This window comes from Dipodomys ordii, unplaced genomic scaffold, assembly GCF_000151885.1.
Source record: "Dipodomys ordii isolate 6190 unplaced genomic scaffold, Dord_2.0 Scaffold17, whole genome shotgun sequence".
Classification (NCBI taxonomy): Eukaryota; Metazoa; Chordata; class Mammalia; order Rodentia; family Heteromyidae; genus Dipodomys; species Dipodomys ordii.
This window is the reverse complement of record NW_012267233.1, coordinates 8606298-8619279: the sequence shown is the minus strand read 5'-3', so window position 1 is coordinate 8619279 and position 12982 is coordinate 8606298. Positions and strand designations below refer to the sequence as shown.

Here is a 12982-nt window from a genome sequence, read left to right as displayed (position 1 = left end):
TTTTCTCTGCTTTTGCTATGCTCTGATCGCCACAGGCTGTTTCCCAGGCTACTCTGGCCAATCAGGGAGGGAATAAGACAGAAGCCAGATATTACTCATTTTCCTTCTCTAAGGCAGATGGCTCTGTCTCTTTTGTGATTTCAACTTCCAGTGGACAAGGCCAACATGGTTCCAGCTTTAATTGGACACTTAACATCTCTAACCTACAGATGGTGGCAGTTCACACATTGCTAATTTGTCTGCTCTCTGTTTAGCTTGTATTCTGTATGGACTACTAAATTACCTACTTAAATACTCAGAGTTGTTTCTTTCTTTCTTTCTTTCTTTTTCTTTTGTCAGTCATGGGGCTTGAACTCTGGGCCTGGGTGCTGTCCCTCAGCTCTTCAGCTCAAGGCTAACGCTCTACCACTTGAACTAACAGTGCCACTTCCGGCTTTTTCTGTTTATATGGTGCTGAGGAATTGAACCCAGGGCTTCATGCATGCAAGGCAAGAACGTATCTACCACTGAGTCACATTCCCAGCTTCATCAGAGTTGTTTCTGTTTTCTGATTGGACAGCGGAGCGTGCAGCTTATATAGAGACATTTTTATTCAATGTGGAATTCCTGATTTATGTAATAAAAACAGTTACACTGAATATGTCTTGAGTACTCGTTAAGAATCAGGCATTGTGCAAAACCAGTATACTCCCAACTGATCGTTATACATGCTGTGAAGATCCGATCACTATCTCCATTTGAGAAATTTGAGATTCAAATAGATTTAAAGTACATTGCCCAACATCATGCTGATTCAGTGTCTGACTCAGAATTAAACCTATGTCTATATAAATCCAGTGCTCTCACTTTAGCTTCTCTATTTTATATTCTTGGAACATACTGTATTTGTGAAACTTTTGGATAAAAATCAAATATATTAAAGTCCCGTAAATACAAGCCCTATGTAACTTCCCATGAGTGACAACCTGTGAATAAAATCTACATCGTTTCCATGATTATTTTATATTGCATGGCAGGAGGAATCTTATAGATGTAATTAAGATCCCTAATCAATTGGCTTTGAATTAATTGGAAGGAGTTTATAGTGGCACACATTTGTACTTGCCTGTACTCCCAGCACTTGGGAGGCTGAGACAGTAGGATCTTGAGTTCCGCGTCAGCCTAGGCTTTATATGTAGTCTGGATTCCTAACCCACTACAATTGTGAGATGATAGATTTATATTATGTTAAAACTACTATCTTTGTTGCAAAATAATAGAAATGTAATATAAATATAAGATGTAGGTTCCATTTGTAATAGAGTCTACAATAAGAAATATATAAGGCTGTCTTCAAGTTATTCTTGCTCAGCTTGCAGAGCAAAATAATGATCTGCATAAACCGACAAGGTTAGGGGAAAGAGTTGACCCTCACCTCCCCCCTTTTTAAATGTTGTAGTTTATGAGAGAAATGTAAGGCTTAAACCTAAGAAAAGAATACTTATGTGCTTGTGTGAATATATGTGTGGGTGTGTGCTTACGTGAGTATACATTACATGTACATGCATGCTCACTGCACTGGGACTTGAACTCAGGGCCTGGGAGCTGTCTCTTTGCTTTTCTCCTCCAGGCTGGCACTCTAGTGGGCCATAGCTCCAATTCCAGTGTTTTGGTGGTTAATTGAAGATTTAAAAATGTCTCATGAACTTTTCTTCCCAACTTGGCTTTGAACCACAATCCTCAGATTTCAGCCTTCTGAGTAGCTAGCATTACAGGTCTGAGCCATCAGCTTCTGGTATTTCATACGTGCTTTTAATCAAGCTATTCATTAATATAGGGTTTGTTTCTGAGTTCCTAGCTTCTGTGTCCCCTGCTACACTTCCCCCAGTTTATCTTGTCTGAAAGGTAGTGGCTAGGTTTAACTAATCATTTAAAAGCTTTACAAATTTGATTAAATGTGATTAGTCACTTCAAATTAATATCACCAGTGTAATGTTAAATTTTCTTTAATGTGTCATATATTTAAAGTGAACTTAAACGAGTCATTATGGCTGTTACAAGACTTACTCCTAAAATTAAGGCTTCGTTATTAGAATCTGCATAACTTTCATTTGTTCATCTGAGACGAGGAAAGAGCTACTCTGGATTTTAATCTAACTCCAGTTAGGTTAAAAGGAAAGATCTACTCAAGATTTTAACTTAACTCCAGTTAGACCGGTCATGAAAATTTATACAGGTGGAACGGGCCTGGGGATTAGACCCAAGAAACACAACAAAACACCCTCAGGTGAATGAGAAAGAAAGTCCCAGAGATAGTAGAATAAGCTCCGGTGAAAACCCACCCAGGTGTAGGATTAAGCACCGAGCCAGGCGCAGGAAGGAGGCTTACACCATAATTTTAGTTACTCGGGAGGCTGAGAAGTGAGGATCCAGGTTCAAAGCCAGCCCAGGTCAACACGCAGGCCGGTGCTATCATCACGGCTCACCTCGAAGGTCTCCTGGGTCTCCTGATGGCAACCACCCCGCCAGACTGCGGCTGCGCTCTCCTCCAGCCGCTCCCCACTTCCTCCAGCACCTCCCCACTTCCCCCCCCTTCCCCCCTCTCCGCACCCCGCCCCGAGGGTCCCGGAGGGCGGAGCTGCGACGGCTGGAGGGCGGGCCGGGCGCGGGTCCCTCCCGCCGCGGGCTCAGGGGTGGGGGCTCCGCCTATTACGCGCTGGAAACCCCGGGTCTCCAGGGGGCGCGCGTGAAAGGCGCATTGATGCAGCCCGCGGCGGCCTCGGAGCGCGGCGCGGCCAGACACTGACCGCTCCAGCGTCCAGGCGCGCTCCTCCGGTCGGTCTCCTCCGCGGCCTCGGCCTCCGGTCCCCCACTTCCCAGAGCCATGCGCCCCCCGGGCCGCGCCGCCTCCCCACGGCGGCTGCTGCTCGGCCCTCTCCTCTTGCTACTGGTGCTGCAGCTGCCCGCGCCGTCGAGCGCCTCCGAGACGCCCAAAGCGAAGCAGAAGGCGCCGATCCGGCAGAGGGAGGTGGTGGACCTGGTGAGTCTGGGGGTGCCTGCTTGGGATCGGGGGGCTGGGGGCCCTGGGCGGCCGTCGAGCTGCTGCTGGTGACTGTGTTGGTGCCCGCGCGCGGTGGGCCGAGTGTTCGGCGGCTCACGTGCGTCTCCGTGCCGGGCTTTGTCCCAGTCTATGAGGAGCCCAGCCTGGAGAGGAGCTAGGACGAGGACTGTAGAAACGAGGGGCGGGGTAGGTTAAAACGCGGACCGAGGAGGCACCCTGAGCCCGCCGATCCCTTGGACCACGACCAGGGCCGTGCAACGTGTCCTTGGTTGGAGCTGGTGGCCACGTCTGCCCGAAGGAGCGAAAACTCCCACAAAGCATCCGTCCAGCTCTTTGTAACTTGAAGCCTGTGAGTCACGTTGGGCCATCTTCCTGGGCTGCAATTTACCTCCCTCGATGACCACCCTTAGGGCTGAGAATGGTTCCAACGGTTTTAGTCTGGAAGGGGCACTGAAGGGACCAACTGTCCAAGGTCCAGTTTCGTTGGTTCTGTGTGGACCAGATGGGCAAGCAAGTCTTCGCACCGTGGCTGCCAGGTTAAAAGCATCGCAGTGGAGCTGCAGGGGAACACAGTCTCCAAGTCACTTTCCGAGTGCTTTCCGAAGGGCTAATCTTGTGTGTGTGTGGGGGGGGGGGCGTTGTTTGCATTAAACTTTGCCTCTAAAAGTCAACAACCCCATGCAGGGCAGAGAGGTTCTCTGTCCCGCAGGAAGAGGAAGCCTTTCACAGATACTGTAGTCCTTGGCACATTATGAGCTTCAGTTTGCAAGCCAACTTCATATGGTTGACAGGCATTGCAGTGTATAAGACAGGGAGCATTTATTGATTTAAAAAAAAACTGTCAAATTTGTGAAACTGCCATTCTAAACTAGTAAGCCAAGCTCCCTGGCAGCTAGTTTTAAGCTGGATTCAAAAATACTGGGGCGGGGTGGGGGGAACCCTGCGTTTCACACAGTACTTTTTGTTCAATGGTATATACTTTTGTTCCATAAAATCAGACTGTGTATTCAGGGCCACCGTTCTATTTTAGGTGTTTAAATTGTTAAAACTGTACCAAATGAGTATGGCTAGTGTGCAGTTTGCATTTTATGAGCATGTATTAAGAGACACAAAATATCCCTTCTCCTAGTAAAACTAACAATTTTCCCCTCCTCTATGGATTACAGTACCTGTGGTTTCCCACAACTCCAGCCCAGCGTGGAAAAGTTTACTACTGTGCAGCCAGGCTCAGGTGCATCCTAGATTGGATGTGGTTTTGGTGATAGGAAAAAAAAACAACAAACCCTACACAGTCATTAAGAAAAGGTTCACAGATTCTGTAAAGCAACTTCTTTGTATAGATCTTTCAAAGCCTTCCTTTCAAGCGTTCACCAAGTTCTGCCCCCTGGTGGTCAGTAAAAGAAACCCGGGAGGGGGGAGTCTAAGCTTCCACTCATACTTCATTTTGCAGACATTTATTGATGATTGTTAAAAGTGTTGGGCCAGTGGATGAAGGCCTGTAGTAATTCCAGAGCCAAGTCTAATAAAGTTCTGTGGTCTCCAGAATACAGTTTTTAGCTGAAAAGGTGAATGCAAATTTTAACCATGACACTATTGACATTTTGGGCCAGATTTTTTTTTGTTGTGGGGCCTGTCCTGTGCATTGTAGGCTGTACAACAGCTTCCCAAGTCTCTACCCACTTGATTGCCACTGGTGGCAATGTCTCCACCCAGTTGTGGTCAGACTAAATGTCTCCAGACATTGCCAAGTATCCTCTAAAGGACAACATTGTCTCAGTTGGCAACCACTGATAATATAGGAAAATAAAACTTAGCCTATGTAACATCTTGATCTGAGGAGAACATAGTGTAAAAAAAATAATCAAAGAATGCCAAAAGATATGTTATTCTTTCTTCTCACTTTAAACGTATGAAATTGTTAAAAAGTCTAAAATATACCAAACTGAATTGTTTGCACTTTGGCATATTCTCCAATACTTATGTAATTTTAAGGTATTTTTATTACTGCTTCTCTGGTGATAGGTAAATAATAGCACTTTCTTACAATAAGGAAAATGACATTGTCTAAGGCATAAAAATTCCTTGACCAAAACAGAGATCGAGCTGGTATCATGAGAAGCAAATTGTACGTAGCCTCCTTCCTAAACAGTTATTTCTAGGGTTTATAATCTGATTATGTCCAATCCCACATAGTAATTTTATTTATTTATTTTTTTGCCAATCCTGGGGCTTGAACTCAGGGCCTACTATCCCTGAGCTTCTATTGCTCAAGGCTACCACTTGAGCCACAGTGCCACTTTTTTTTTTTTTCTGAGTAGTTTATTGGATATAAGAGTCTCGCAGACTTTGCTTCCTGGGCTGGCGTCAAGCCGTGATTCTCAGCTCTCAGCCCTCAGAGTAGCTAGGATTATGGACATGAGCCACTGACACCTGACTCTAGATAGTAAAATTAAAAGATAAACTTTCAAGGCTGAAGGCATGGGCAAGTGGTAGATAGCCATCCTTAGTCAAGAAAGCTAAGCAAGCTCAAAGCCCTAGTTCAAGCTATGGCAATGGGGAGAGGGAGATAATGTAGGAAGTTATTTTATTTTATTTTATTTGTACCAGTCCTGGAGCTTGGACTCAGGGCCTAGGCATTGTCCCTGAGGTTTTGTGCTCAAATTAGCACTCTACAGCTTGGGTCTCAGCTCCATTTCTGGCTTTTTTGGTGCTTAGTTGGGGATAAGAGATTCATTATCTTTCTTGTCCAGGCTGGCTTTTGAACCATGACCGTGTTGGTCGTGGGGCTTGAAATCTGGGCCTGGGTGCTGTCCCTGAGCTCTTCAGCTCAAGGCAAGCACTCTACCACTTGAGCTACAGCACCACTTCCCATTTTCTGGTGGTTAGTTTGAGGTAAAAGTCTCAGACTTTTCCTGCCCAGACTGACTTCAAACCATGATCCTCAGATCTTAGCCTCCTGAGTAACTAGGATTACAGGCATGAGCAACTGGCACCCGGATGGAAATTATCTTAATATGTAAGGAATCTTAGTTTTTGTTCTTGCTAGTATTAGACTATTTATACACACAGCGGAGATGTTAAAGTAAAAGTTTTAAGTGGATTCTGTTGGGATTTTGAAGGTCTAATTAATTACACTATTGTTTCCACATGAACTAATTCATGGGTACAGAAATTGAACAGTGGAGCTCAAAATATCACCTTTGTAAACTGTTGGTATACTTTTATGCATGGGTTCAATTCCTAGTACTGGGGAAAGTGTGTATGTGTGTGTGTGTGTGTGTTCAATTCCTAGTACTGGGGAAAGTGTGTGTGTGTGTGTGTGTGTATAAAACCTTGCCTGATTGGCTTCTGTGTGCTGGCCCATGGATTTGCTAATGTTCCCTTCTTCAAATCTGGGTAAAGTCCATTCTGGGAAATGATTACATTTGTGCAGAGTCATTGTCTCATGCTAGTCTTGGGGTCACTTCTCAACCCAGTGAAGCCGGGAAGTACAAATAGGACTGTAATTTAGACTGTGCCTAGACATGATAACAGACCACATCTCAAAATAACCAACAAGAAAAGGGCTAGTGGAGTGGCTAGTGGAGGTAGAGCACCTGCTTAGCAAATGTGAGGCCCTGAATTCAAATCCCAGTACCTCAGAAATAAATAAATGAAATAAAAATGAAAGGAGATGGTGTGCCTTAAGTGGCGAAGCCCTTCCCTATCATGCTCTGGATTCAGTCTCAGAATGAAAATTAAAACTAAATAAAAGAAAGGTTAAGGCTGGGAAGGTGGCTCAGTGGTAGAGTGCTTGCCTCACATGCAACCCAGGCCCCGGGTTCTATTCCTCAGCACACCTAAGCAGAAAAAGCCAGAAGTGGTGCTGTGACTCAAGTAGTTGAGGGCTAATCTTGAGCTAAAGAGCTAAGGGACAGCGCCCAGGCCGAGTTCAGGTCCCACGACTGACAATAAATAAAAAAGTAAATAAATAAATAAATAAACAAACCTGTTGAAATAGTTTTTTAAAAAAAGGTTAAAAGAAGGGGCTGGGGGTTTAGCCCAGCGGAAGGGTGCCTGCCCAGCGCACGCAAGGCCCTGGGTTCGGTCCTCAGCCCTGGAAAAAAAAAGAAAGAAAGAAAAAAAAAAGGTTAGAAGAAAATAAAACAATAGTAAATTACATGGAATGCAATTTGGAAAACGTCTATTTTAAAATTATACATGCTTATAATAAGCAGCAAAAAGGAGCAGATGAATGAACACTTTTCTCCTAATCCTTGATTTGTACAAGTTGAAGTTTGTACAATAAAAACATGAATGAAATCACGATGTTTTAAAAATAACTTCTAAATTATTTCTCTACAATGTGTAGAACAGAAGTGTGGCTTGAAGATGCTCTTCACAAAGGGCACAAAATAAATGCCCGTTGAGTCTTCAAATGCTAAGTGACCTGTGTTGTTTTCTCCTTCCCTTTGCACTATAGTATAATGGAATGTGTTTACAAGGGCCAGCTGGGGTACCAGGTCGCGATGGGAGCCCTGGAGCCAATGGCATTCCTGGAACCCCTGGGATCCCAGGTCGGGATGGATTCAAAGGAGAAAAGGGAGAATGCCTAAGGGAAACCTTTGAGGAATCCTGGACCCCAAACTACAAGCAATGTTCATGGAGTTCTCTGAATTATGGCATAGATCTTGGAAAAATTGCAGTAAGTAAAGTTGAATTGAAATTGAAATGTCTTCATATTTATTTTTTTAATTTTTTTTTAATTTTTATTTTTTTATTGTGAAAATACTGTACAGAGGGGTTACAATTACATGGGCAAGATGATGAGTACATTTCTTATCAAGCATTGTAGCCTCCTCCTTTGTTTCCCCTTCCTATCCCTTCCCATGCTCTCTCCACCCTCCCCCCCCCCATCCTCCCCGCCCCCCCCCACCAAAGTTGTAAAGTTCGTTTTCGACATAATGACTTGTACTTCTCATTGTTGCAATGGGTCCACCTGTATCCCTATTTAAACGACTTGTTTAAATGACTTGTAAAATGTCTTCATATTTAAATGTTAACTTTTAGGCAAGGTTTTACTGTTTTCATTCTTCTAAACCAAGATTTCAGGAATGAAGCTGTAGATAACATGACTTTTAACTAGAAAAAGGTTGATAACTTAGGGTTCATTTCATAGAGTTACATTAAAGCCAAAGTCTCTTTCCTTTCTTTCAGGAAATCTTTCTTCCTCTGTGAAAATTAAGTTTTTTAAGTATGTTGGGTAGAAGGGTAATTAAGTATAATTCACAATATACTTTCAAATTCTTTATTTTAAATTGAAATGAAAATGTTAAATTGATCAATGTTTCTCTTTTGGCAGGAGTGTACCTTCACAAAGATGCGTTCCAACAGTGCTCTCCGAGTTTTGTTCAGTGGTTCACTTCGGCTAAAGTGCAGAAATGCGTGCTGTCAGCGTTGGTATTTCACATTCAATGGAGCAGAATGCTCAGGGCCTCTTCCCATTGAAGCCATAATTTATTTAGACCAAGGGAGCCCTGAACTGAATTCAACAATTAATATTCATCGTACTTCTTCTGGTATGTGAAATAGTGACATTGAGGACTACCTCATCTGGCTAAGATGAGCTTTTAGTGTCGCTGCCTTGTGGGTCACTAGTCTGCTATCAAAGGACCTCTAGTAAGTTTGCAGTGCACAATTCTCTGCCCTATGCTGCACTTATAAATTACTTACTAATCTGTTTGAAATGATTGGGATGTCTTGACTCCATCTCTGGTCAACTGACTTAGAAGCTTTTTAGGGGTAAGACCGCTGCATCTATATTTGTGGTGTGTGTGTGTGTGTGTGTGTGTGTGTGTGTAAGACCGCTGCATCTATATTTGTGGGGTGTGTGTGTGTGTGTGTGTGTGTGTAAGACCGCTGCATCTATATTTGTGGGGTGTGTGTGTGTGTGTGTGTGTGTGTGTAAGTAAGACCGCTGCATCTATATTTGTGGGGTGTGTGTGTGTGTGTGTGTGTGTGTGTAGGAGGGAGAGAGGAGAGAGTGAGCGTGTGGGCGCGCCCTGGACACTGTCTCTGAGTTTTGGTGCTCATCTAGAACTCTACCATTGAGCCACAGCTCCATTTCCTGCTTTTTTGCTGGTTAAATGGAGATGAGTCTCACAGACTTTCCTGCCCTGGCAGGCTTTAAACTATTATCCTCACATCTCAGCCTCCTGAATAGCTAATATCACAGGTATGACCCTTTGGTACCCAGCATGCATCTGTATTTTTAAAGTCCCTCCACCTTCCCATCCACAGGGATTGTAGTGTGTCTCAGAGTTGAAAAGCAATGATGAGCTAAATGAAATTGTAAAGCAACTGTTAATACCAGAGATCATTAGTTCTGATTCTCAACCTTGGCTTCACAATGAGCTCATCTGAGGAACTTGAAAACAAAACAAAACAGAAGAAAAAACAAAGCAACCTATGTTTGGGTGCCATTCTGCCAGGAAGCCTGATTTAATGAGTGTGGGTACAGTTTAGGCAATGAAACTTTCAAAATAGTTCCCAGTCATTGTTCAGTCAAGGCAGGAACCACTAGCATAGACTGATGAGGAAATGGAGTCGTTTCTCTACCTGTCCTTTAGTTTCTGTTATTACTGCTGCAGCATATTGTTTATTGGTTTGAGGTGCTGAGGATCAAACCGAGAACCTTGCATAAGCACTCTGTCTGAGCTATATCCCCAGCCCTCTGCCTGTCTTTTAAAAGGATGGATACTCTCTGTTGAAATTATTTGAGAATGTCTATATTATTTCTGCATTCTTTTTTTTCCACTTAGTATAAGAGAAAAGGCAATTCAGTTGAAACTACAATTGTTGTAAGCAGTTGGGGAAAAATAGCTTATTTGTTCTATTTTAAGGTTCATTAAAGTTTTAAAAACACTAAAAAAACCCAGAGAATTTAAAAAATAAAACCCGGCTGGGTGCCTGTGGCTCACACATGTAAGGTTAGCTATACAGGAGACTGAGAATGTGGTTCCAGTCTTAAGAGACTCCATCTCAACAGAAGAAATTAGATACGGTGACATACACCTATCATCCTAGCTATGACCAGTAGCTTAGGATCCAGGGTATTGTGGTTCAGGTGCATGCTTGGGCAGGAAACAAGACTCTACCTCAGAAATAAACAGCACAAAAATAGTTGAATGTGTTGTTGGTTCAACAATAGAGCACCGGTCTAGCAAACATGAGATCAAATTCAAACTCTAGTACTGCCAATAAACAAACTAACCCACCTATTAATCTCATCACCCAGAGTTAGATACCACTGATGACCATTTTGATATTGTGAGGCTTTGTGGGTGGCACACTATGACAACATAAACACAAATGATAAAAACTATACATATCGCTGGCTTCATTTCCCTGGTTTCTTGTAAATATTTCTCAGTAATCTTGTGTATTTTAATGGCTGAGAGGAAGAGATCTTTCACTGCTAATCAGAAGAAATATTTCAGCATTCTTTAGGGACCCAAATAAAACGCAGAACTACCAAACAACCATATTCCTAAGAAATCAAAGGCAATGCTTCCACATTAAAAAAAAAACTCCTTATCATCAAATCATAGTGCAGACATTAAAATGTCCAGACTGGAGCATGGTGGTGCATGCCTGTAATCTCAGCTATAAGGGCACTAGAAGTAGGAGGATCACAGTGTGAGGCTAGCTGTGGGACAAAAACATGAGACCCCCCCCATCTGAAAAATAAAATGGGCGAAAACAGGCTGAAGTGTGGTTCATGTGGTAGAACACTAAATAAAAAAAAATACAATATCTTACTTAAGACAGGAGAGTAGAAATGAGGACTTTCTTGCTTCCTTTCCCTCTTTTAAATTAGATTAAAAGCAAAACAATAAGCTCCCCAGCCCTTAGAGAGAAAGTAGTGTTTTCCACTTGAAAAACAGTCTCTAAAATAAGGGAAGTTTGTGGGAAGGGCATGTATCTCAAAGGTAGAATGCTTGTCTAGATGTGTAAGACTCTGAGTTTGAACCCCAGCGCCACAGGAAAAAAAAATCCAGATATAACATATAAAATTAGGAAGTGATAGGTTTATTGATATGTTAATAGAAGCAATTAAGCTTTTTATGATATTATCTTTAAGATGTGTTAATAACTTGCTATAATGAACCCCTAGCCCCAGGAACCATGCATGACCTTTACATGCACATGCTTTATAAGTTTTTTTTTTTTTTTTGTCTTTCTTTTTTGGTACTGGGGATTGAACCCAGGACGTTGCACTTGCTAAGCAAGCGCTTTGCCACTGAGCTACATCCCAGCCCACTTTATAAGTTTTTTTAACAAAGCATTTTCTAAGCATAGTATGGAAATGCATTTGATATGATTCACTGGATGAAATGTCACAAATATTCTCTAATAACATTTCTGTAGTAATGTGAGTTAAAGGTTACTTTTGGAACAAAATCGCTTCCTTTTGTGTGTGTGAGGGAAAGGAATAGTTACCATAGTAGAGGGTGGCTTAAACCTGGGATAGACATGAAGGGTTAATGAACCTTGAAAGCAATATGCTTCCTGGCAGGCTAAGAGAAAAGCAAGTTGATAACTAATGTTAGATGTTTTATGTAACAAACTACCATAGTACATTATCACAGCCAAAATTTTAAGTTTATTTGTTCAACAAATATTATTTGGTTTGTTAAGGTTCAAGAAGTGGAACATTTGAATCTCCCTGAATGAGGCTAAAAACCTTGATTCTCCTAAGTTTGTCTTATGTCCAAGCCCTAAAGGTCAAGGCCCTGGGAAAACATGAGCACTGCTGGCATTTTCAGCTGACATTGTAGTGAGCAGACTAGATTAAACAGTCATGGGTCCAATGCTTATTTCTCCCAGCTTTGGCAGAGGGCTGATCTAGTGCCAGTCCCTGGATGCTGACATAACTGCCCTAGATTTTACTGATGCCATAGCTAATAAAAGCAAATTGCTTTAGACTTGTACCCCAGGCTCGCTGGAACTCAACTGAATAGGAAACCTAACCAGTCTCATATTACTTCTAAATGCTTGTTTTCTTTTCTTTCTTTTTTTTTTTTTTTTTGGTACTGAGACTTGAACTTAGGGCCCTGGGCACTGTCCCTGAGCCTCTTCGTGCTTAAGGCTAGTGCTCTACCACTTGAGCCACAGCACCACTTCTGGCTTTTTCTGAGTAGTTTATTGGAGAAGAGTCTCATAGACTTTCCTGCCTGGGCTGGCTTCAAATTGTGATCCTCAGATCTCAGCCTCTTGAGTAGCTAGGATTACAGGCTGAGCCATTGGCGCCCAGCTGTACCAGGTTCTTTAAGACTGCTGATCTATAGTTTTTTTCTTCCTTCACACAAACATTAAAAGTAACTTGTCTTGGGGTTGGAGTCGTTTCTTAGTTGGTAGAGTGTTAGCCAGTGAGCAAAAATGTTAGGAATCGAGTTTGAGTTCCAGTCTTAGACCTAAAAAAAGAAAAAAATAATTTGTCTTTTTGCCTGCTTAATGGCAACCGGTGAGGTTTTTTTCTTTTCGTTTTTATCGATGTGAGGAAAGATCTTTGGTAAGATGGAATGCAAGTTGTTTGTTAGCACGTGAAAGTTCAGAGGATATATTAAAAGCCGCATTAACTATACAGCATCACAATGGAAGGTTTTTTGATTTTTTTGTTTTGTTTTGCTTTTAATTTACTACTTTGTAAAATGAGTTTTTCAGATTGAGGAGCTGTTATGATAATGCTAGAATTTCTCTTAATATTACAAAAGTCCATTTATCTTCTGGAATAGTGTCAGGTGTACAGATAAGTTTTAGGAAGGGCTGTCTTAAAAAAAAAAAAGATGTGGGCTGGGAAGGTAGCTCAGTGGTAGAGTGCTTGCCTTGCATGCCTGAGGCCCTGGGTTCGATTCCTCAGCACCACATAAGCAAAAAGAAAAAAACCGGAAGTGGCGCTGT

General features: G+C 42.4%; 1 protein-coding gene across 1 annotated transcript in view; it reads left to right on the top strand.

The window, feature by feature from the left end:
* The first annotated feature begins 2716 nt into the window (after window positions 1–2716).
* Cthrc1 (collagen triple helix repeat containing 1) overlaps window positions 2717–12982 on the top strand; it is an 11959-nt gene continuing 1693 nt past the window's right edge. Inside the window, exons 1-3 of the mRNA XM_013012437.1 lie at window positions 2717–3019; window positions 7503–7724; window positions 8382–8598. Of these exons, the coding sequence (XP_012867891.1) occupies window positions 2864–3019; window positions 7503–7724; window positions 8382–8598 (595 nt within the window). The 5' untranslated portion in view covers window positions 2717–2863. The remainder of the gene's footprint in view (window positions 3020–7502; window positions 7725–8381; window positions 8599–12982) is intronic.